At 36.1% G+C, this 27,364-nt stretch overlaps 1 protein-coding gene across 1 annotated transcript; it reads left to right on the top strand.

Annotated features, from left to right (window-relative positions):
* Positions 1-185: 185 nt before the first annotated feature.
* LOC139152124 (WD repeat domain phosphoinositide-interacting protein 3-like) lies at positions 186-20,369 on the top strand. Its single transcript, XM_070725217.1, has 10 exons — positions 186-380; positions 3,541-3,615; positions 4,600-4,701; positions 4,962-5,049; positions 5,475-5,569; positions 6,146-6,336; positions 13,524-13,609; positions 14,334-14,435; positions 15,505-15,626; positions 16,515-20,369. The coding sequence occupies exons 1-10, from the start codon at positions 314-316 to the stop codon at positions 16,619-16,621; spliced, it is 1,035 nt and encodes a 344-aa protein (XP_070581318.1). The 5' UTR covers positions 186-313; the 3' UTR covers positions 16,622-20,369.
* Positions 20,370-27,364: the final 6,995 nt, after the last annotated feature.

Here is a 27,364-nt window from a genome sequence, read left to right as displayed (position 1 = left end):
GTAACCAAATGTGAGCACAATGTCTACTCAGCAGCATATATATCCAAGGACACTTTCAGTAAAATACGTTAGATTTATTAAATTTAAAAGTGTTAATAATGCTAAAACTTGAATTTTGCTTCGGTGCAAGGCACATCAATTCTGTTTACTGTTAGATGTCTGTCATTAATTTCTACTAACTTGGGGGGACAAACAATGAGCAAAATCCAATATGGTGGAATGTAAGTCGTAGTCTGTGCCGTGGACTAAGTTCGTGTAGTCTCTCGTTCATGACGTATCTGTAATCTGTGTACGTAATTTCTCATCTAAGACAATGAATTTAGGGCCTCACAACCCCCATGGTAACGGTCTGTTGTACTCCGGATTCAACCAAGACCAAGGTAAGTCCGGATGACGTCGCGGGCTAGTTTGTGTACATGTACTGCACTGATGCATCGATGATCCACCCACCCACTTTAATATTTCGTTCATCGTATGCTCAGTTTGGTTAAAACTCGAATGCCTTTTGCAGTTGTAAAGCATTCTTGCGGGTTAACAAACTTTTATAACCACGACCCACTTTGTTACATTGGCCCACATGAGTAAGGCATCACTTTCTTGGTGAGATCCTCCGCACCACAAAGCACATATACTGTGTTACAGTATATGTATTGATGCATATACCCCGGCAGTGATTCTAAAAGTTCGGGACACAATAGAACATATGAGAACTATTGGCATGTTCACTCACAATCCAGCTATCTCATTGAGCAGGGTTAGAAACAAGGGTATTTGACAGCAGTCAAAGACACGCAACATAACCCATAGTGAACTCCTCATGTGGCTCATTAGCCGCCTTGTGTGGACCGTTCACTGTAAGTGTTGCAGATGTTTGACAAATGCCTGTCAACGCCATCCTGTGGACCTTTCCTTGAATAATTGAATACATAGGTTGTATTGTGTAAACCTCTGTCTGCATAATATGGTTTTTGAGTAACAGTTTCTCCTCTTTAGGCTTTGTCATGGTTTGTTTACATTCTGTACAGAAAAGGTTGTGAAATACACAATGAGAAATTTTGTAATGAAGTATGATAAACAAGAAAAATGTGAGAAAAGACTTCAGAGTCATGTGTACAGGGTTAGATTCCACTACAAAACAATACCATTAAGTGTTGCTGATTTAGCTCACAAAATAATGAAATAGGTTGACCTTTGAATAATTCAATCTGTAGCTACTGTATCACCGACTATCTACGACTGATCTCTTACTCATCCTATCATGACAGTGAAAACATGTATTTTCAACCGGTTTTCCATGAGCTGTCAACAGTTTCTGCTCGAATATGACCCTTTGCCCTCCAGCGTATAGTGCATTTAGTACATTGGAGGTCAAAAGTTCGCAATTTGAGAAACCATTGATGGCTCACAGGAAAAAATGGTTGAAAATGCATGTTCTTATTCAGGAGTAGAGAATTAGTTGTAGATAAAGTGGGTAAAGGTTGATTTATTCAAAGGCAAATACATTTCATTATTTTACAAGCTAAATCAGTGACATTGAATAGTGTCATAGTAAACTACAAATAAAACAAAACGCCTATACATGTAGGTTGACTCGCAGCTGTTCTGTGGCAAAGACCCCTGACCTTAGCTCAGTCAATATGCCACAGCACCATTACATATCTACAGCTACACTATCCGCAGCATATAAAGCAAGGCTAGCTGCAATAATTTTAGCCATTTGGCTTCTGTCATGTTGGCTATGTAGCTGGCCTGAAGGGTTACAGTTCTGGACCATTGAAAGCGCAGAAATTTTGCCCTGCAGATCTGCTGGCACAGAAATGGCTGCAGAGGCAGCAAATTTTCCATTGTGGAAATTTTGCCATCTATGCTAATGAAATGGTTGACAATGTTTTCTTAAAAGTGGAAAACAACGTTTATTAAAAAACAGTAGTTTCACTTTTACTGTCTATGGTTTGGCGAGGTCGAGGCAAGATGCAAGATGGCAGCATATTTGAAGAAAACTTCACTCAGAGCCATAAAATCGTTGTTTTTGAGTCAAAAGTACACACTGTCAATCATTTTGTTTGTGTAGATGGCATCACTTATGACCAGGAAGCAAAACCATGGTGATATTTTATGAGATACAGGAAAATATACTGGCTGTGTGACTGTTTCTGTGCCCAGCAAATTTGTGCCCTTTCAATTGTAGTCCAACAGGCAACATAACAGAAGAAGCTGATGCACTGCCTGAGGGCTACAATTATTGCAGCTAAAGCAAGGCTTGGGATAATGTTTGAATAAATGTTGAATCATTTGGGGAAGATCCAACATTTATAAACTTCCGTTGCCCATAGTAGATTACAGAGATAGTGAGTCTGCAGATGTCATAAATCAATACAGTCTATGCAATATCCTTATCACTAGCATTGACCAGTTTCAGAACCAGAGTATGATCTAAATCCTGGAGATGTTTCAGCATAGAGTCTCTCTTCTACTATGTATGGCATTAGGCAAAATGAAGGCAAAAGTTTGCTGGAAGAGTTAGTAATAGTTGACCATAATCCTTGGTGTCATGTTCTGAATTGCATCTTTAGGTCTACATGTAACTCACATTCAACCATGGATGTACAAAATTTTTTTTATGTCCATGATTCAACCAACAATTAACATTTTTCCTAGCAAAGGACATGTGAATTTTATATTACATTTGATGATGTATCTTCAACAAAATGTCAAACAAGTGACATTGACATCTCCAAAAGTAACTGTAAGGCTTTATATAGAACATATCACTAACATTGTATGAGGATCAAATGAAGGGGCCTTTGCCCTCGGATGTTGATGTCCTTATAACTTTCATAATGTATGCAAGTACAATGAAATGTCAGTCACCAATAATCTGACAAGCATGTGTATGTCTGACGGCAATTGGTCTTGAACAGATCTACACAGTATAATGGTATACCAGTATACTTAATACTTTTCTCAATTGAAATTTCACATGTTACTTGTGTTTTTTAACATTAAATATAGTTCGTTTTTAACAGAAATCAATTTTGTAATACAATCTATCGTAGTTCAAGATTCATCATGTCATACATGTATCTCTCTGAGTTATATGAGCTGGGACGTAACATTCTAGAGTTGAATGTTAGTATACTTTTAAGCTGTTACATTTGTACATTTAAATCTCTTACAACAAGTATAAAACTAAGATTTAAAACAAAATATTTGCTCAGTGATGTAAACATTTTTTGCCTTTCTAACCCTTTCACCCCATTCATTTGCCAGTGTGGAGGTCCATGCACTGCCACTCTATTGTAAATATTGGGCATGTAACAACGTCTCATAATGAAAGAGTTAACCATGAGATGTTGGAGTTTGTGTGATAGACCAATACGACACAGCGCTTTCTGATTAGAGGAGCAATGTTAAATCTTATTTCACCTCAAATTGAAAGTAAATCAAGTTAATGTTGACCCTTGCACTTTATTTTGTACAAACATTACTTTTCCCAACTTGTTGACTTGTCATAATCCATCATATCATGCTATTTTTCAGGGTGCTTTTCATGTGGCATGGAAAATGGCTTCCGGGTGTATAACTGTGATCCACTCAAGGAAAAAGAAAGACAGGGTATGTTCTTAACTTTCAATTTTATGATTCCTTGTTATTTACATCTTCCTAACTCTTTAATGAATGATTATCTGCCTCAATGTCACCTTCCAAGTGTAAGGAGAGATCTGCATACCATAAGACTTGTTACATCGTAAGCAATAATGTATCAGATTTTAAAGAATGTGAAAGTGGTTTCCACTGTGGGTTTATATACTAGACAGGGAGCCCATCTGAGCAGATGGATATGAATCCCTAAAAACTGCCAATGAAAGATTACATTGACTTCAGCATGTTGCTTTAGTGGTGGAAATAGTTTTATTTACTGGTACAAGTGATATACAATCCAGCTGAATGAAATTCTACAAATCCGGAACAGTCATTCATATTTACTGTACCATGACTTGACCATTCATTAATTATTCAAAGATTACATTCAGTTCTGTGAATTTGATTCTTAATGACAAAATGCATTTCTTGAAATATGTTAGAATGTTACGGAAACAAGATCCAACCAATTGTGTAATGAAATACTTCCAAGTACATGTACTTCTGTCAGCTACATCCAGTAGATGTATGTGTTCACTCTGTACTATGTAAATGTAATATACACCCCGTACACATAGACACTTACTGCCCTATGAACCAACATTCACACACAAAGTGCATGACATACATGTACAATGCTTTTACTATTACTAGTATAGGAATGTGTTCATGGATTTTTGCTTGGACAGTGATGTAAGTAGAGCTTTGAGCTAATGAATGTAACAAAGTTGTATCAGTCATTTTACCAGGATCTAATCACATTTTGAGATAAAAAAAGATATGATTTCATGTCATTTATCTGTATTCCCAAACCTTGGCAAAACATTTACATACATGCAATGTACATACATACATGCAATATATTTTCATACATTAATTCTACAAAATGTTTCTTTTGAATATTTTTCAACCAGTAGTCATGCTACATGTAATGTTGATTTTGATTTTCATGACTAGATTTTTCAGAAGGAGGAATTGGTCATATTGAAATGTTATTCAGATGTAATTACTTGGCATTGGTAGGAGGAGGTAAAAACCCCAAGTACCCTCAAAACAAAGGTAACTATTAAAATCAGCCTGAACTTTCTGCTTGCACTCTAATTAGCTTTCAAGGAATCCTATAGCAACAGGGAGTAGGCCATCATTTTGTGGACACAATTACAAAAGCTTGTTTGAAAGAGCTGTTTGGTGATGCTACAAAGTAGTACATTGTGTGGGTGATCTGGAAATTGTTCCAACAATGTTGTCAACCATAGCATTGGTTATGATCATTGAGCTTCTAAATAATCAAATGTACGTAATCTTTGTGTGATCCATAGTTATGGTGTGGGATGATTTGAAGAAGAAGCATGTAATTGAACTTGAATTTTCCAGTGATGTTAAGGCAGTCAGACTTCGAAGAGACAGGTAAGCATCATGTTGTATGTCCTTGACAGGTTCCAAAGAGAATCACATTGTCACATGAGAGATATCACAAAGGTGGAATACAACATATACCTTTAAGTCTTACTTGGTAATACTTGCGTGACTGTATGGATGCGTTAACTTTTCATGTCCACTGTTTCATGGTAAATCTATTCAAGTACGTTAATCAGTGTGATTACAGCAGTTATGGCGGAGCCATGACTTCTGCTTGAGTGACTGGATTCAATTAGATTTATGTTACAGATTGTCTTCTGCCAAAACTTACACAGGTACTACATGTACAACCATAGAAAATGACCAGTATTGACATCAGTTTAATATACTCCTGTGAACTCCAATACTATCAGCATTCTGTACTACTGATTGGATATATTGCATTTAATAATATCATTATTTCATATTTTCAGGATTGTTGTGGTTCTTGATGCCATGATCAAAGTTTATACATTTACACAAAACCCACAGCAGCTTCATGTGTTTGAAACTTGTCATAATCCAAAAGGTAAGAACTCCTTGCTCTTAATCAGTTTATTTCTTCAAAATCCAAAGGTTTCATATTTTACAGGAAATATCACTCCAAACCGTCACTATGCCTCAACTTAGCTTGGTGTGCACCACTGGCTGTGAAGTATTATCACTGATTCAGATTCTAGAAAATATTGAATGTATTAGTATTGGTTGACTCAATGGAATTTTAGAAAATTCAAACAATGACTCAAAGAGTTCACGTACCTTGTCAGTTACAGGGCACATTGGGGCATAACATACATGTAGTTGTATATATGCTTGACCAATGTACAGTTGCAAATTATAGTGAAAATGCCATAGCAGAGGTTCTCAAACTGTTAGGACAAAACAGCCAGTGGCTATGTACATGTTGGCCACACTTTCAAAACACTCAGATCCCACAAACTGTATACAATCGAAAGTGTTGCCCATAAGAACAAGTGTTTCTTTACTAAGCTGTAGATGAGTGATTTGATAAATATGGTTTTGGCTGCCAAATAATTTTTGTATTTGCATACGGTATAGTATCTGAAGTAATGACCTACTAACAGGAATTTCATATTCTTTGAAGGTCTGTGCCAACTGTGTCCCAACAGTAATAATTCACTACTAGCATTTCCTGGTAGGAGGACCGGCCATGTACAAATTATAGACCTTGCCAATACAGAGAAAGCACCATTAGATTTGGCCGCCCATGAGTCATCGCTCAGTTGTATTGCATTAAACCTTCAAGGTACTAGATTAGCTACAGCATCAGACAAGGTAAGACTCATATGTCTGGTGTCATCTCTGGATCTCCACATCGACCAAATGCAATGGTAACATTATATGTTTTCACAAGGATGTTAGTTACTTGGACTTGGACTTGTGCAGTGACATTGCATTGTACAGTGAGAAGTGTAAACGGCACATGCTTTGCATTGTAAACTATATCATACATTAACTAATCAACTCTAAATATCTACTGCATTTTGATCTTTTTATGTCATGTACACACTCCTGTATAACTCAGTAGACACTTGTGTTTCCAGATGGGTGTCCATTATCTTTGCTTCTCATGGAAATAAAAAAATGAATCTTTCTAATAATAATTATGTACAGGGATGAAAATGTAGAGCCTAATTGAAAATATTACTATGTTTATGGGACTTATTTGCACTTTTGTTAGTTCTGAGAAATGTTAACTTGATGGGAAAAAGTCAATTGTAGTGATGAGCTCTCAAATAACTGACTTATCACCAATTGTTTTCAGCATCAAATAAATTACCTTTATGTTACCACGTGTACAGCAACATGAATTGATTTAATGTCATCACAAATCAGACCATCAAGGTTTACTCTCATTTTTATCGAGAAAGCAATATAACAAAGCTTAAAATTGCATTCCTAGTAGTACTGTACGTGCCAACAAGTTTTCTAGATCTGTTTACTGTAACTCAAGAATTCTAAGATGTTGACAGCCCAAGCCTCAACTTCCATTTGTTGGTGTCCATTTAAGGCCATCGTCTGGGCTAATGTCGGTCAAAATGCTCAAAAAATCAAATTTTATTTTTTTCCTTCATTGTCACCCTCGACATGTATACTTTCAAATAAGCTATATCATTCTTCAAAAAATATTAACTAAAATCGAGAAAAATCGCGTTTTTTTCCCACTGACCCCTGGTCAAATTTTATTTAGTCAAATTATATATTCAAAACAGGTAAATCGCTATTTTTGGTTGCCTAAAAACTTTGTTGAGTTATGGCATCATGTATGAAGTAGTGACCATTTGCTTGCTTATTGAAGCAGCTTTTTCCGAGGTAAAAATATGGCGTTGTGGAAATTGTGAGTTTGAGACTAATTGCAGTCTAAAAAACCAGATCAATGAGTAATCGGGAAGAAATTTGCAACAAATGATTCTGTTTTATATTTTGTGTGGATATTACTGTAAGGCATATGAAGATTTTCATTCAGGTATAGCAATTAAACCAGAAAACAAACCATATTAGACATTATGGTGTCCATATACATAACAAGTAAAGAATCTCACATGAATTTCATTATCATGCTGATTATAAAATCAATGTTTTTTTGATAATTAACAGTTCATTTTTCACTTAGAAAGCAATTTCAACCAGGCTTTTGTAAATAGAATTCTAACTGACAATTTAAACTTGTCCAATACCCTATTTTGAGGTAGTAAACTTTGCAGGAAGTATGAGTATCACCTTTATGTTGTAAACATTTCAATCCAATACTCCTAACAATTGTGTTTTGTACTGCATTCGTTTCTTGTGGCAGTAATACATGTAACTCTTGAAAGAATGGTTGGAATGCAATGAAAATCAGCCAACATATGTGAAATTAAATACTTTACAAAATAAACCTCAAAAAACAAGGTCATCCAATCATGTCATAGTAGAAACTTGACGGAAAGTTGTGAAATTTATTAATTTTTCAATCTTACCGAGATGACTATGATTTAATTTATATTGACATCTTATACAGTCATAGATTTAGGTTCATATTGTAATACATATACATCTGAATGCTACAGAAAAAATTCGGTTGTTGTATGACTTTTCGTTCAATAGATATCTTTGCCACAAATTTCCTCATATTTTTAACCCTGAAATTGTCGCCATGGCCAACCGAATATCCGGTTTTCCCCCCCTGCACTGCATTTTACCATCTACTGCAACAAAAAGATGACTAACTCTGAAAACAAGGTACTACACGGTTAGTGTTTTAAGATAGCCCCTACAATAGCCTTAAACATCACATTGCTTGTAATGATTGAGTACCAGTAATATTGACAAATAAAACAGCAATGCAAGAAACTCTCCAGATACATTCAATGTTTTTAATCCCCTCTGTATTACATCATTTTAGAATTCATGATTGAAAATGAACTTGTTAACCCTTATCAACTTTTTGTGATCTCAAGAGTTAGCACTCAGCAGAATTTGCAATCCTCTCTTTTTACTATACTTAAATTTAGAAAGCTTGTATGACTTTGACAAATTTCTTTCAAAACTCGATAAAATGAAAATGATTATATGAAAATGAAAAATTATAAAAAATGGTAAAGTTCCAAAATTCTAATTTGTATAAATTGTTAAGGAAATGTTAGGACATACAATCTCAAGAAAGAAGTACAGAAAAACAATGTACATGTAACAGTTTCTTGTTTCTGTTCAGCAGGAAGTTGATAGTTTTCAGACAAGGCATTCTGACAATCTTTACTGTGTAGCAGGTTCATTCTAAAAGAAAGTGCAATACAATTGTACAAACACCATGACTCAGTTTGCCATGTGATATGTCTGTTTTTTTACCAATACATGTACTCTACATAGTACATACAATGTATATCAGTTTGTCTGGTATTGCAGTGTATAAAGTCTTCCTACTTGTGTTTTTGCAATCTTTAGTGATACTCTAATAAATATGCAGATCTATGTAAAGGGGTTGTCATGTAAAAAGATGAGTTTGATAGCGAACAGTAATGTTAAAAAGTTAAGAAGAACCAGTGATCATTGAAAGACATCATTTGTGGAAGTGTAAACCATTTGAGACCTTGTGTCTAGTGGATCCATCACACAAATTCTCTTAACAAATAATCTATTTGACATGACTTCATTTGGAAGCTATAGAATACAGACCACATCTATTCAGTTTAATTTGCGCTTTCATAGTCTAGTACAATCATACACTGTGTATGGTGTACTCACACAGCCTATAATTGGCTAACACAAACTGAAGAGCTACTGACTACTGTTAATAAGTAATTGTTCCAGTCATACATGGGCTTCACTGTGATTTTTTTCACTCAGATGTCTAATAACTTGTTTCCAAATGTAAAAGCATGGAGTTCAAATTAAAGCGCAGTGGTCGTCGCGCTGCGCATCCTCCTGAGGGGGTCCCCCTCTGTTGTAAACAAATCCAAGAACGCCGCACATGTTACGTGTTGATTGTAATGTTTGCGATATTGCCGCTTGTTAAAATGGCGGCTGATCTGTCACAAGCAGACCAACTATCCAAATGTAACACGCAATAAAAGGTCAATTAATCTAAGTTAAATATCTGCTGAATATTGAACAATGATTGCACGCTGGAGTGAGATCACATTTGCTCATGATTTTCTTGAATCAGTTGAATTGGGCTCGGCTACTGTTATCGCTCGAGCCATAGAGCTTGACGTACGCATGTATACGCCAACAGACTATCAACGACCGGGCTCAAGTTTTCGACATCGTTAGCAAGGACGAGAGCTTTCATTATAAGAGGCCCGACAGAAATCTACAGCTCGCAGAGCAATGCCCGCTGCAGCAAGAAGCATCTCTGCATCTGTTCCGTTCCGTGGTCTGTATGAGCGTCCGTGTCAAACCGGGTACTAGTATATAACGCGCTACACTCGGCTGTGGAGAATCCAACTCAACTACAAAGTTTACCCCGTTTGGGGGTGCAAACGAGAATTCTGAGTACAGGTATCAAGTCAAGCGAAGGACCTTTCATAGGTCTTCTTGTTATGTGGGGGTAATCTCATCTAAAAGAGGATTCAGACCTACCCGGCAATCAGGAGGTACAACACGAAGTTTGCCCAGCACCGGTAGGCCTACACCAGCTAGCGGTTGGATCACTGCCATGACCGTGCACAGGACCGGGGCACAGGATCTCTCGATACGTCTATGCACGTGTAGCCGTGCAATTTCCTGCCAAATGCCGCGAAAACCCGCTCGTTTTGTTTATTTTTTCCAGTCATTGTACTATTTCTTACCACGTAATACTAGGAGAAGTAAGACATGGTGATCAACAGTTGGTTGTGGGCCTAGCCCTGCGTACGATGCTGTGTGTTCCGCTAAAACTAATCGCCCCGCTCACCACAGCCCTGCAAAGACCCGTACGTACTAGGGTCGGTGGCTTCAAATCCATTTTGGGACTTGACGTAAAAAGCCAAATTACTGCCGAAATTCAGCGTTCTTGGGCCCAAGTCGTATCCCTGCCTACCTCAGCTACTCGATCGCTTCCAAAAATGCCAGTCTTTTATTCACTTGTCGTAAATAACCGTCGATGTCGGCAACTCTTAGCTAGCCCTGCGTACGATGCTGTGTGTTAGCTGTAGCGCCAGTCGTAGCGGGCCGGTACGTTGTGGGACCGGATTCTCTATATCCGTGTACGTCAACGCGGTGACCGTCTCCCAACAACATCTCCCGTGTCCTGCTCTGGCTTGCCGATCATGGTCTTGAGTGTAATTTTTGTGTTAGGCATTGTGCTTGTTGCTGGTCTACATATATATGCAATGTTGATCATTTTAGTTATGTATTTTCACTGTACTGTACATAGCATTGCAGGGATAGAAATATCTTTTTATTTCTTGTGGCAAAAGTTTGCCACCGGATATAAAATCAGGTGGCAATTATGAAAAATCTGGTGGCAGTTTAATACATCATGTGATCGGTATAATACAACATTTTGTCATTGCCACATACTCATTCTAATTTATAAATTCTTGAAAATATGGTGAGTACACATCACAAAAAATCAACCCATACTGCAGGCCTCGAAAAAAAATTTTCAAACTTACCAACCGTGGGACACGTGAATTTCATTTTTACTTGCCCGACAGGAAAAATTACTTGCCCTAAATTTCTAATAACTGTACTAGTAATTTGTAACAGAAAGCAAGAGTTTGGCCATATGAAGTGAATTCAAAGAGGGAAAAAACAGATTCAAACATGAACTACATTCTTGTTAAAATGAAGGACTATTACCAAATCTGAAATGTCGCTGAAGAAACATGAGAATACTTTAGTTTTTTTCTGTAGATTTGGCCATCTAGAAAACATCTTTGAATTTGGAATTTTTCCACAACCTAATCCAAATTAAAATCTTTTGCATAAGAGTAATAAGATTGTGTGATTTACAATGTGCATACTATGAGCTGGCTGCTGCTCTTTGTTATCAAGCTGAGATCACAAACAACTGCTCTGCTAGTGTTTATCTGCCAATGCATACGCACATGTACATCTGCAACCCTTTTACCTGTTTACATGTTTACTCACAGAGCAAAGCCGTCTTTCAAAGTTTTATTTTGATAAATGTATTCGTCAAGAGAGCAGATTCAAGTTTCGTTTTCGTTACTCTTCAGTGCAGATTTGTTTTCTGTAAGTGAGAGCCGATCCCTAACAACCAAGGTCACGTAATTTGAAACTGTCTGCATCTCACGCACTACGTAGCTGCAATATGTGGCCTCCTTGGTCGACTGAGCCCGTTTCGACTACGATGTAAACTTGTACTTTTTCATCTGGGTGTTGATTTACGTTGAACAGTAAGCATTGCCGAGATCCATGGCTTCGAATAAGTTTACATCCATTTACCAAGCACAGGATGCAATTACACTGTCGCGTGAAGCCGATCGACTGTCATACGACTCATGCTGCACTTGCACAAAGAGAATGGCAACCACTGTCAAGAGCATACCACTTTACGGCACACATACAAAACAGTGAGTTCACTCCGTGTCGTCGGAGAGAACATGTCGCAAAACTGTATTTTTACGACTTTTTGTGTTTCACAACAGCAAGAACGATTAATTATTTTGCGATGTCTGGCGGATTTTCAAGGGTTTTCAGAAAAAAACTTTTGAGAGTTGAAGGACTTACAATGATTGTAGGCGTGTACAGACCTAATGAAATACGTTTTCTAGCTTGAATTGTCCAGAGCTTGGTAATTAGATAATTCAACCGCTGGTGCACTTGCCAGTCGGACGGAAGCGTATTGATTTTACTTGCCCGAACGCAAAATTCACTAGCCACGGGCGTCGGGCGATAGGAATTTTTGAGCCCTGTACTGGCTAATGAATTGCAAGTATTTATTGTTATTTAATTCACGCAGGCTGCAGTTTGGCTTTGTTTTCAAAATGTCACAACATGCTTTTATCTTGTGCCGTATGACTGCATATGCGGCTATCACAGAGGGCAACAACATGTCCAGTGTACAAATGCTGCTGTCATCGATATGGAGATTAGCCAATCACAAGTTTGGATTACGCTGTGTTTTCATTCATGCCAAAATGTCGCAATTAGTTTGGGTTTTTTTTGGGGCTAATGAGTTTTTCAGCCGTCAGACAACGCGTGTTCCTTCAGACTAGTGTTCCTTCATTCAAGCTGTAGGATCGATGACATGATGACCCACAATTTAGTGGCAGAAAAATACCACCAGAAAAAATTTTGGTGGCAGATTGACAGTTTTTTGGTGGCAAATGCCACCATTGCCACCGATTATTTCGATCACTGCATTGATAGTGATCGCCGCGCGATCAAACCTTTTAGTTCACTGTGTCTGCGTGCAGTAAACTCAGCGACATAATGTGCTGAGTGCAGTGTCTCAATGTTCGTAGCACTACACGAGTTTATAGATAGAAATACACCACTGAAGTTCGTTTCCGATCTTAATATTTTACTATTGCATGATGTTGAGTCTTACAAAGGCCTTAACAAAGTGGGGGACTGCTCCCATCTCACTCCTATTGAAGTTGAGAAGACTTATGTTTACAAAATGTATGTTTATCAACAAAAAATCACGCACGCGCAGCGCGACGACCACTGCGCTTTAAGGGGAAAAAGTCTGACAGTGTAGCTAATCCACTCTTTGAAACAAGTTATCCATTTCAAGCCTATGGATGTACATTACATGGATTGTGTATACATCACATACACTGTAAGTACATTACGTACATTGTAAACATTTTGTGTACATGTATGTTACATACATCATGTGTACATTACTACATCAGGAGTGTACTAGACAGAAACATGTAAACAAAGAGAAATAGAGTGTAGTTTCTGTTATTCTTCACTTCTGTTATGAAAGCTTTGGAATAGTTCATTTGATAAACAATGATCAAGAAGGTAGAGTGTTTGTAAGCTATGGGTGCTGAATGAAACCTTGAAATGTTGTTCTTTATCAGGGTACCTTGATTAGAGTATTTGACACAAGCAATGGTTCACAACTTCAGGAACTTAGACGAGGCTCAGGAAGTGCAATGATATATTGGTGAGTTTCAGTGTCATATAACAAATGCTATGCTATAAATGCTATAAATGCTATGTTAGGGTTTAACAAGGGTACATATATGAATTTCATCTTGGTGAAATTATTTACAAAAAATGAATTTTGCATTGCTCTTCTCAGTTTGATTTTTGTTCTCCGGTACATTTGAAAAAGTTTTGTAAATTCAATGAAACACTTAAAAACAAGGCTATCTATGTTTCATGAAAGCTTACACTTTTGACAAAATTCTTTACACAGTTTCTGTTGCCTTGACTCTAGGTTGACCTTTGACCTCTGATCAGAAGCTCCAATCTCTCCATGATGTCCTCCAAATCATATGCCAGCACATGTTTTCTTGCATGCTGGGAATTCCCTTTTATTATATCACTATTAGACTTTATCTTCATAGTCTACTACTCAGGGACCAAGCTGGTCTAACAGTGTCATGTGGATCAGAATAGAGGGCATAAACACTCAAAATATGTGCATAATAAAAACTATACAAAGGTGCAGTTATTGCTCAGAACCTTCAGATGTCAGTCAAATTGCAGCAATTTAGAGTGCGCCCTCTATTGTTGAATTCAGGAACTGCCTGAACAGCCTTACTTGGCATCAAATGTACATGTTTATGTAATCAAATACACATGTATGCTACCTGAATATATACATTTGTGATAATACACCACATTACGTGAACATTGAATTTCTGTTACTTTTGTCTTTGCAGTATAAGTTTCAACCAAGATTCTTCCTTGATTTGTGTATCTAGTGACCATGGTACTGTTCATATATTTGCCCTTGAAGATCCTAAAAAGAATAAACAGTCAAGGTAGGTGAATGCTCAGTTCATAGAAATCTTGTTTGTTACACAATATAAATGTGCTGTATCAAATCATCAAAAGCAAGATATCCAAAGGCAGATGACAGGTTATGCCCTGTGACAGAGCTTGTCATTTCAAGATGTCAGAGCTGTATTCACAGACTTGCTTCATGTCTCTCAGTAGATGACTGTGAGTAGTCATTGGTCATTGTGTCCATTACTGTGTCTACATGTCATTGTGTCCATTACTGTGTCTACATGTCATTGTGTCCATTACTGTGTCTACATGTCATTGTGTCCATTACTGTGTCTACATGTCATTGTGTCCATTACTGTGTCTACATGTCATTGTGTCCATTACTGTGTCTACATGTCATTGTGTCCATTACTGTGTCTACATGTCATTGTGTCCATTACTGTGTCTACATGTCATTGTGTCCATTACTGTGTCTACATGTCATTGTGTCCATTACTGTGTCTACATGTCATTGTGTCCATTACTGTGTCTACATGTCATTGTGTCCATTACTGTGTCTACATGTCATTGTGTCCATTACTGTGTCTACATGTCATTGTGTCCATTACTGTGTCTACATGTCTGTAACATTGAATTTCAGGTGTTCATACAAGGTCTGAAAACATGCATGCAATTATTGTATATTTTGTAAACAAACTGAAAAATGATCGGTCTATTTCCTAAACTAGCAACAATCAAAAGTTTTTGGCCTTGTTATGTGTCAATGTGCACAGAACTGTATCAAGTCATAAACAGAAGGTAATGGCACATGCGTGAAATGAGGTCCTTTCACATACATGTACCTGTTTACATTTTACTATATTCTGTGAAATAGGCCTGTCTATGATATTAGTTATTTTCTGACTGATTTCATGATAGACATGTTATAAATTAATCCGTCTGTAGTTTTGCAAAGCGAAGATCAAGTTCAATTGTTACCAGTTATGAAGCAAGAGCTTACTGTCATTATTATCCATTTGTCTGTTGATGATGGTGATGCATTGTACAAAGGCAAACAATGTATCGACTCCTCTTCATTTTTTATGTCTCTCTTTTCCACAGTCTTGCCTCTGCAAGCTTTCTTCCAAAATATTTCAGTTCTAAATGGAGCTTTTCAAGATTTCAAGTCCCTGGTGGATCACATTGTATCTGTGCATTTGGAGCTGATTCCAACTCAGTTGTAGGTAAGCTATCTGTACAACATTTCTATGTCATACTGTTTTGACATCAGCTCCATTTCTACTGAATTACATTGATATTTCACAATTGAATTTTGCTGTAGAACTCATAGTCTGAGCCTTATTGGCTTGAGTCTCTTTCTCCCAAGTTGTATTTATTTCTATGGTTTATCTATGGAGCCTGGTAGAAAGAGGATGCCATGCCATGGGGAAATTTATAATAACTCCTTTTGTGTTCAAACAATGGCCATTGACAGAATAACACATATCAAACATGCTGATATTTTTAATGATCATTCTAACATCTCAGTGATATGGAATGGAGTATTCTATGTCACTCTACAGTCCTTGTTAGCCTGCGTTTTTGTTTGTCAATATCAATATTGGCAGTTTCCCAACAAAACAAGGATTCTTTGGTTTACTGAAAACTGCAGCAGCAATAAGACTTAACGTAATGCATTTACACCCCCCAAAAACAATCCAAAAAAAAAAACCCCAACAATTGTGTCTACCCTTTTTTCTGTTTCTGTGGAACAGAGACGGAATGAAAAGACATGAAACTAAAAGAAAATGCATATTGTTGCGCTATTTCTGAAAGGAAGTCGCAACCAGAAATGTCATGGACTAGTCTTTGGAAAAGGTGTGTTTGAGATGAAAATACACACAAACCTAAATATAAATGTTTCTCCAATATCAAACAAATACTTTAGTAAATCATGTTTCTTGTAGATACTATGTTGAAATTAAAGAAAGGTATGTCTTTGTAAAATCAGTTTGTCAGTTATGACTTGTCCATAATCCATGCATCAGTCATTGAATTAAGCAAACATTACAGTTGTATTGGTATTATATCATATATGACTAATTTTATTTTCCTTTCCTATCATTTTCTAGCTATCTGTGCCGATGGAAGCTACTACAAATTTGTCTTCAATAGCAAAGGGGAGTGCTCTCGTGATGTCTATGCTCAGTTCCTGGAAATGACAGATGATAGAATGTGAAAACAAACCCTGTGCAACCATTGATCCAAAAATCAATGCAAACGGTGACTTATGGACTTGAAACTATTAAAAAAGTAACACTGAATCTGAACAGAACATTTAGACCATGTTCTATTTTTTTCTTTCAAAGAGGTTTCCAACTTTGGACTGATATTTTGGATGTACATGTACAATAATATATATTATTATGTATAATTCATACTCTCCTTGTGTTACACTTGGCTTAAAGTGTTAATTGCCTGTAATACTCTACAAAAAATGAGGCTCTTGTATCAGAATGCATCAAAATTACAGATGTGAAAATCAGCCTATGTTGTATATTTCTTGCTTATTTCTAAGGACCATGCTTATGAATCTATTGCTGCTAGGCATGCAGAGACCAGACTTGTCATGTCAAAGATAAACCATCATAGATATCAGTCAATTGGCATCCAAATTTGATTTGTCAATTAAATCTGGTTTCTTTGAGTTTTATCTATAGTTTTGTACAAACTATAGCTATCAATGATAGCTAATCTGATATTTATAATGCTGATAGCCCAGATTTTCCATGGCTGTGTATCTATCGACGACTCAGTGCATCTTAAACGATGAGGTATTAATTGAAATTCTATTTTTAGTCAACTTATGTTTTGTTGAATTTCAATTGAAATAGCCTTTCTCTCCTAACTGTATTCAGATAATAGAAGGGAGACAAATATTTAATTTTCAAAGATTTATCTTATTCCAGGTATGAGCCCAACATCTACAAAGTCAACAAAATAAGTGTAGTGAGACTGGTTCTTTGGTATGAAAATTATATACTATCCTGCAACCTTGACACTGACATTGAAAATAATTGCTATGCTTTAATCCTTATCTTGCCAAGTTCATGTGCCACCATCAGGTCAAGTTGGTTCAAACCAGAGAGGTATAACATGTCCCACATGTTGCATTTTTACAAAGACTTGAATATTTGAAGGCAACTTAGATGATGTAAAGCAAGTATGTCCAAGTATATAAAGAGGGTAAGTGACAGGGCTAGCAGGATAAGGGTTAAAGACTGGAATGTTTTATGCCAGCTTTGTATGTTCAGGAAGAGGAAACTACCATGCAAAGTGTATGTTTTGTGAAAAGAGAATAATGAAATGAAAATGAAATATGAAAGTGGACAACTGGTATTGTGCCAGCATAAGGTTTTTGATTCTTTGTTTTGATATTAAGTTGCAAATTAAGTCAAACCCTATGTTTACATATTCTGCCCTTGACCAATATGAATGGTTGTGAAACGGAAGCAGGCAAGAAATTTATGTCATGTTATTTTTACATTTTTATTTCTCTTTCTCAGAGAAGAAATGTTGGTGATGTGTTCACATTGTAAACTACTGATAATGCATGGACACCTGGTTCACTCTGCCAAGTGGATAATTTGATTTTGAACAGAGTGGTAGAGGTATTATTATGTTGTCATGGTATATCATGTTTCATCCTGTCACAGTTTATGAAGCCTGCTAATTATGGTTTTGAATGATGACTGTTCTAGGATGAGTCCAATAACTCCATTCTTATCTTAGTTTTTTGTTTATTTGCCATCCTGATTCCTACTTTAGAAGTTATTCCGCTTCATACAATTGATGGATCAGATTGTTTTTATTATTTTATAACAAAGCTAGAATACTGCATTAAGAGTACTGTAGTTTCTGTGAAAGAATAATTACTAAAAAACCACAACACTTTAACAGTCACACGCTGTACATTTAAGGAGAGAAATGTTTGTCGTGGTGTTCATGAGGGCGCCATTTACTACTTGATAAGAGAGTGTGCCATTCTAATGGTAATGATTGATACTGCATACTGCCATCTGTAGCCTGTTGTGTCCATATTATGCTGACAGTGGCAATGTAGCCCAGCCACTGGTTTAATGTTTGTATTCTAGATATTTCAGGAATGAAGAGTTTTCAAAACTTTCCTACATATAGCTATATACATTTTGCAATAAAAATGAACCTGATTATTTCAAAGTAACAGGGGTTTATTGAGTAAATCTTAGCAACTTGACCAGTGACATTTTGTTTTTTAACTCTCTTTAATATTGGTAGATCAGAGTAACCTTCCATTCTGAAACAAAGATACTTGAATTTGATGGTGACAATGAACTATGACAGGTGGTGTTCTGACATGGTATTGACAGTTCATGGTTGAAATTTTGAAATTAGCTTTTTATATTTTATTTTATATGTTACATGTTCCTCTGTTTTTGTTCTGTTAAATGTTGTAACACAGCTGTTGGAGTAAGTTTTCAGATGATATGGCCAGTGCTGTCATGGCATCCTTGGGTTTTTGTTTGATAGCAGTAAATGGAATTCTCTATTATAAATAGACTTGATTGTCAAATGTTTTGCATATATAGAGATTAAACAATGTAAAGATATAGTTCTGGATAAAGTTTAAAAAGCATTGAGTATTGTTTTTATTTACGTTACCTGCACAATAATAACTATGATTTCAGTCCGTCACATTAATTCTAGGAAGACTGGAAATAGGAATCAGCCATATGGCCTAGTTGAGAACATTTAAATATCAATTCAGTTTTGTTTGAAGATTCTACATACCTGGTTCCTCATTTATTGAATCAGTTACCTAGTTTAAAAAAGTAAAGCAATATTAAAAAAACGTGGGATTGGTTTGATCCTGTACAATGTTGATAACCTGATAAAGTTTAGAACAATATAATTCAGTCTGATAGGTACATGTAATATAATGTGTCATAACATGATTATTGATAAGGCAAATCTACCTGAATATACATTCTGTATCCTGTTATAGTGTGTAATCTCAACATGGAGCATTTAAACAGTACCAGGGTACTTTGATTATATTCAGTCTTACATCACAGGAAATGATTAGATCCAATCTCACTGTAGAGGAAATGATTATATTCAATTTTACAACAAAGGAGATTCCTTGTCTGCCACACATATTTCTTTGCTTTCTCCACAATACTCAAGTATGTTATACACATATTTCTCCTCTTGTAAGTTTTTAATATGGTGTTACATGGATGCAGATATCTTGTCTGGGTATATTGCACAACTGTATCTCATATTCAGCATTGCATGAAATATCTGCATTTTTTAATCTTCCAATTTTTTGCAAGTGAATTATACAATGTTAATTTGCCTGAATGCTTTCATTGTATTTTTCAACAAATCTACAGTACTATGTTCAGTTTGCTGGTATTTTGCATGACATTTGCATGTGTGCATTTTGACAAAGAATGAAGAATTGATACTATGGATGTTAATTTGCTTACCTAATCTATGTTACTTGTAGGAAAATCAATCCACAGCTTTGCATGTTTTGTAATCATTACAGTATAGACTAGGTGAATTGTGCTTTCACTTGGAGAAATTCATTGCAGTCAAAGCAATATTCTTAATTTCTTCATTCATTGCAATAACGTTGTGAATTTTGCCATGCAAATGAAACATTGCCCTTACTAGTGTTCACTTTGTCTGAAGTTGAAACCAGTGAGTTTAACCATGCCTGGAAAGGCTATCCAAATGCTAAGCATGGTTTTACATCCTATGTCCAATTGTACTTATTAAAAGGCACAGTGTTTAACATTCTGCAAAGGTAGTTCATTCCTCTATTGTTAAAGTAATGAGACAATACTAACCTTTTGATGCTATAACATTTGTATTTCAACATTTTGAATGCAGACCATGTGTGTAAATTCTTTATTACAAGAATACATTCATTTGACCAATTCACTTTGAGATGGCTGACTTTTTTGAGCTGCTTTAAGAATCTCAAATACATTGAGCGTTGCCAGTACACTTGGTTTGAAATCTTCAAAATAATCAAACAAGGCATGGTGCTGTATCATTGAGAAGAGTGAGAAACAAATAGGCTTTCATGCAGTCCTCCGTGACTTTTTGTCAAACTATTTTGCATGGAAAACAGTTGCCTTGCCCTATCAACGCAATAACATGTGACAACTAGTGTTTTATCATATGAATTCATGTATCTTAGATTCTAAAACAATTAGAGTCACCAGTTACTGGTCTCGTAGTTGCCATGGTGTTATCATTCTTATTATGTTATCAGAAATACTGGTTTGAATTAAATGAGATACAGGCTTAACGCCATAGTACATTTAATAAATGCAAGATATCTGTTGATATTGTAAACAACCATGGCAACCATTCGTCTGTCAATGTGGAAACGTTTTGACGTACAGTGCATTCAGTATTTCAAAATCTGTTACAACCAGCAAGCTTCAGCAGCGGTGATTATTTTTCTTTTCATTAGCATGATCAATGGTTTGGTTTAAACCCAGAACTCAAATGGACCACAAACATGCATAGAAATATATGTATTTCTGTTGGCATTTGTACACATGTGGTTTGTTTGTACTGCCATCATGTGATTTCTTGGCTGTAGTGAGTCTGTAGAACACAGTGCATCCCTTTTTATTCCGGAATGAAGTAGATTATGATATCTTTATCAAAAACACTCAGAAAAACCACTGCAGTATTTTTTGTTGCAGTTTTATCTGGGATTCTAGCAAGGTGACACCACTTTTTCAATATGTGTTTTTTTCGATATTGCTTTGTCACATTTAATTTTTTGTGAAACTGTTGAGAATATTGCAATATTTAATGCATTTCCACAATGGATGCAAGTCAATGGATTGACTAACACTGCAATAGCCTGAGGAAGACAGATAAGGATTAAAGTGGTTGAAAAAGCTCACAAAAAATGAACACAAAACTCACTTCACCTTTATCTGACAGTTGTCTAGTGCATCATGTGCATTCCACAGGTGCTCGGGACTGTTCAGTCCCGGGAGGAGGGGGTTCCCAGTCGGCTCACGTGAACTAAGCCCAGGGTATGAAACGAGCGACCAACTAAAACACAACACTCAATTTTTCAATCGCCCATTTCTGCGATGACATAAATACACATCCCAGTAATTAAGGCAATTTCTCCTTAGCTATACCAAAACCGGACTCTAATGATCAATTTTGAAGTAATGCGACACGCTTTTAGGACGATCATTGTTTTTCAGAAGCCAACAGACGAATCACGCAACTCACCGTCAGTAAGTGTAATTACAGCCACGGACGTCTCATATGCAGCAATTTCATCGGCACTATTAAACTCATATTCATTGCCTTTTGTTGCCGAAAACGGCACTCCTAAGATAGCTGAGAAAAGTCCACATCGGAGGGGTAGTTTATCATAGGAAACGTTTATTTCATCGTAGAAACGGGTAATTGGCAACTTAATAGTTGGTGTTTTTTTGTTGGTTGTTCCATGGATGTAAAAACTAGATCTATTTTTTACATCCATGGTTGTTCATTTCATACCGTGGGGTTAGTTACAGCATGAAATCGAGATCCGAACCCAATCCTGAAAGACTCCCCGAGTGCCTGTGGACTAGAGTACACAGGGCTGTTTTGACGATACACATCGTTACATGGCAAGAGAAATTCCCAGGACCTGGCTTACTCTGATTCGAGGTCAATTGAACTTTTTCATCAAGCTCATTGAAATAATTGCTTCTTATGAAAGAATGAAATGAAGGAAAGAAAAACATGTACTTATCAAAAGACTGTATAGAAAAAGAAACGTAATTAGGCGACGTGTCCCGTAAGTTGGTTACCATGACTACGAATGTAACCGTGTAGCGGTGACAATTGTATCTAATAACCAACTGTGTTGTATCAATACTTTCCTCTGGTAAAACCACTAAACATGAACGTTCCAAATATAATGGTCATTCTTTTTAGTTCATTGAAGTGATACAGTAAATACGTGCAGCTGTGATTCTTGTTACTGCCGATAGGAATACTTTGTCCGTTCCATCACACTTCAATCAGTGGTCGTAAACTCAGTCATCTAAATCAATTCAAACTTTGTTCATGTTTACAGTCGTGTAAAGCATCCCTAAATGGCCACCAAATGACTTCAAATGAATTAAATTATTAGTGCTCCATACTATGGTGCTCCATACTAAAAGCAGAGCGTTTTTCATAATAACACAAATGTCATCAAGAAATTATATCTGTTACTTCGGTTTTCATGCATCCTACAATCATCAAATCCTTCCAGAGGTACTGTGCAGAGTTTAGCTCATTTTGGCTATTTCAAGTGTCTTTTGATGTCAGAAGTTTTTTTCATCTACGCAGTCCCAAGAAATGGACCGTCCAAAAACGTCGACAACGAAGACTGAATTAACAGACAGAGTGTGTGCCGATGCGGAGAGTCAAGGAAAGAGACTAAAAACACTGATTATTGAAGGAAATGTCGAAGACGTAATTGCAAAAAGCAACGAGCAAAAACGAAAATTTCTTGAAAGACACAATCTTCTGTAAATTTTACAGGAGGTGAAGGATTAGATGTAACTAGACTTGCATAATAGATAGTTGGAAGTCAAGGCATGTACGGAGTTCAGTATTTACCGTAAAACAAACTCTGGATAATTTAGGCTGCATTCACTAATAACGATTAAGGGGGGGCTGGAGGAATCGCGATTGAAATCTTACATTTTTTTCAGATCCCCCATCAATACCCTAAAAACTTTTCAATCCCCCTCTATATGATCAAAATTTTTCAAGCCCCCCCCCCCCCCCCCCCAACTGTCACGAGCCCGCATATCAGTAACGGATAGCGCCGTTCTGCTCGCAGGTGTTCAACACTACCTGTTATTAGCAGTTTTTTAAAGTCATATTTTTAAGGCAAGTTCTTAAATTGATTCATTTTTAAACGCATCAGTGAACTTTTTGGATTTATCAGTCTAGGCCAACTTGAGTTAATCCAACTCTGGCCAGGTCAATTGCTCCTGCCGAAGAGCACACAAAATGATGATCATGAGAGAGTAGGCAAATTGTGAATTCTGGCTAATTGTCATATTGTAAAAACAGAGCACAGTGACCTACAAAAAATTTGTTTCAAAAGTACAAGACATATATGAATTAGATGCTACTCAAATTGACAATACTGGAAGGTTACAATATTTCATATCATAAATGTTTTCATCTCTGAAATTTTGGGTGTAATAATGGCAACTTTGGTTAAAAATAACATATTTTAACTTTTCATTTAGTCTTTACTGTACAAAGTTTTGATTTTGTATTATTTTATGATGAGAATGTGAAAATTTAGAAAATCAGGCATGGTGATCCTCCCACATGAAAAGCTACATATTTGGCATATTGTACGAGTACTGATTGAGTTGAAGGAATTAAATTATTGTTGCTTTCTTGCGAGTAGAACCGTCAGACCAGACAGATAATTGACTAGAGGAAACTGCAATGGGTGTGTTGGCATAGTTTGTGTCTATTTATAAACATATTTTTACAACTATGTAATATAAACGACAACGAAAATACTGCGTTAATATATGCTGCACAAAAAACCATAAGAAATGAGACCGTGTTTAATGTTGACTTATTCATATACCAAGAAGGGTACAAATTGTGCAAATTAGCATGTGATGCAAACAATTAAATTGTATGGTATACTTTCTAAATTGTATTGAGCAGAATCTTGCCCCCCCCTTAATAAAGCCAATGTTAAATTATTCATAGTAAAGAACGGTATACAGCCTGTCACCATCATGAAATTATGCAAATTAGCATGTCATATAAATTATTCAATGGTAATATATTGTTTCTTTTCATGGTGAAAAAAGCGAGATTACGAAATATACAGACTATATGAATCCCCTCAGACAAAATGTGATACATAGGCGGCCAGTTTGACTATGCTAATTTGCTAAAATTGCCCAATGATGACAGAGTGCCTGTAACAATATTATTATGTTGGTTGGCTTGAAAAACAACATTCATCGAGAAAAAAAAAACTTAAGACAAAACCAGGTTCTCCCGACCAGCTGCCGGACTAGTACAACCAACACTTCATTTGATGTACTGATGATTTCTATTCAGAAAAGTGCCGAGTTTGCTATTTAACATGAATAAAAGAGTGGAAGTTTAAGTTGTATGAGAACAACATTGCAATGGATTTAGATGAAATGAATGCAAGGGAAAAAAGCGCCTTGTTTAAAGGTCGTTTAATTCTCCAAATTCAAAAGTTGAGCAGAATGTTTTCTCCTCATTGGAAACATTTGTAAAGAAAAATTGAATTTGTTACGATGATATGTTTCGGGACACTTTGGTATTGCATTAAATCTTGATTTAGGTTAGGATAAGAGTAATGTAAAATTAGTTCAGGATGAAAATCAATCTAAAAATCCAGCTAAATATGCGTTATGAATTTTATGAAACGTTATTTAGTTGATATTTAGAGATAGTTACGCCGAAATGAAATACAATTTACATGGCGTAGATAGTTGCCTTTTTGTTCAATGCCGACTTAATTGCCATCATTGGTTTGTCTATTCCTGCTGAAGCATGTAATAAATGCAGAAATCATCCTTGCGGTAAAATTTGATCACTTGGCGATTGTTTTAAAGTTCAATATTTCTAAAAATGAAAAAGGGATACTGGAAATTTAAATTGGATGACGCCATATTTGAATAAGTTTGCCATTTTAAGTGACCAAATATATGAAAAAACCGAAAATATTCAGTAAAATCAGATGAAATGGGATTCAATTTACTAATAAATATTGTGCAAAAAGCAATGCGATATGCGATAAATTGCTGAAAAGTGATAAATTTTTAGCACAAATCCATATAATAACCTTGAACATAGACTTGACCTTAGTACATGCCTATGAAACTAGAGGTTAACAAATCCGTCCAAGGGCATAATGGAGAAAAAAGTACAAAATATTTTTTTTGGTTTGGAAAAAAGAAATAGACAGAAAAAAAATACCAAACAAAGTTGCACACAGAAAAAGAATGCATGACATGAACAGAAGAGAAATTCTTGACGAGTTGACAAGCTTTTATAAAAAGTATTTATGGTGAACATGGCAGAGAAACTCGTGTGCAAAATGTGTTAACACATTACCGTTCCACGGTTCAATGACCAGAAATATTTTTGTAACAAAGCGATATCAGAAGAAGTCGTTTGTTTGAACGTTGTGAAAGAAATCGCCGGGCTACGATGAGCTACCATTAGAGGTCTTCATAACATGTTGGCCATTGATTTTAACTTTTGTTTTGAATTACTATCATGGAAATTTTCAACGGGGTCAGCTTTCGACTTCTCAACTAGGGGGAGGGGTATAACTCTGTTACATAAAAAAGAGACACATTTACTCAAAAACTGGTGTCCTAGTTGTCTATTATATTTAGATTATCAAATACTTGCACAGGTATTGGCAAATAATTTGAAGACTGTCATGCCTACACTTGATAATTTTGATCAGTGAGGTAAAGCAACAGCAGGAAACGTCAGAGTGATTCGTGATATATGTGACTGTACATTTAAGATATAATAAACCTCGAGCTGCTTAGTATACAGTGATTTGAAAAAGCTTCCTGATTTATTTCGTTTTGGTTCAATATTCAAAAATGGTTTTAAATTTGTATAAAATTATAGATGGGTTAGAGTTTGGTTAGAGGGGTACGCCAGCGATGCCCGTCAGTGAACAATTATTATATTCTTTGTTTTTTAATTGGCTTGTAAAATAAGACAGTCTTCAGATTTTGAGGGCATTATATTGAGAAACCGGAATTAAATCGATAACTACAACACAAAAATACGAACAGAAGCGACTTGGATTGACAGCCTTAAAAATTCTAAAAAGTGTATTCAACTTGGCGAGATAGTCTCGGTGACCAAGCCTCGCTGCTGGGCGGTGGCGCTACACTTCCATCAGCATGACCAGGAGAACTCTTCCCTGGGCGGAAGTGTAGCGCCACCGCCCAGCAGAGAGGCTAAGTCACCAACACGATTGGCGAGATAAAATGGTCAACAGAACCAAAATGCTCGAGAATACATGTATTTGTAGGCTATGGCGAAGAGAAATGTAAAATGTAAATGGGGCTCTGGGGCACCGAAATAGAGAAATTAAAAAAACGCAAAATCTGAGGCAAAGTTTAGGCTTATCCAAATCTCTTGTATTTAGCAACAGTGTTAAGGGTACCAAGAGATGTTTATAGTCGATAAAATAGTTTTTTTTTTAGATCATGCAAAATATAAGATAAAAAAACTTGTCTCAAATGTTTCCTATTATTAAAAGACTAAATATGTAAAGCTTCACTGAGCTGTGTGGCAGCCCTTAAGTTTCAATGGCATAGAAAACTGTTCAATAGAAGTTGTACAGTGCTAAGTGGAAAAAATATCTTCTCATTTTATTTACAGAAAGACGAAGACTGGGGAACTCTTTGATCTCTCAATAACCACAATGATACACCAATCCAGATTGTTAACAAACTTTCTTACATTTATATTGATTGTCTGTATGTGTGGTTTAAAGTCAGATGTCAAGACAAACTACTGGCCACCAAAGACGTTTGCTTCGGAATGCGTTTTATAATGGTAGTTTCGTTTCAAAATTGGTGATGACCACTTCAATGTTTTTGACATCGATGGTGTTCAGATGGAAACAAAAGTTATTAATGATATTTTGATGGAAAACACTTTTACCGAGACAAAAACAATTTCATTTTGGGAAATGAAATGTAATTATAATTTTGAACAAACTGAGGATGTTAGCTAAGAAAATCACTTGAGGAAATAGTAACATTCTTTTTATTAGAAATTATGACACCGTGGAGTGCCAAATGGTCCGAAATTATTCCATTAGAAGATAAGAAATTCTCGTTTGTGCGATTCATGT

The sequence above is a fragment of the Ptychodera flava genome, chromosome 15 (genome assembly GCF_041260155.1).
Source record: "Ptychodera flava strain L36383 chromosome 15, AS_Pfla_20210202, whole genome shotgun sequence".
NCBI classification, from domain to species: Eukaryota; Metazoa; Hemichordata; class Enteropneusta; family Ptychoderidae; genus Ptychodera; species Ptychodera flava.
This window is presented reverse-complemented; position numbering and strand designations above follow the sequence as displayed.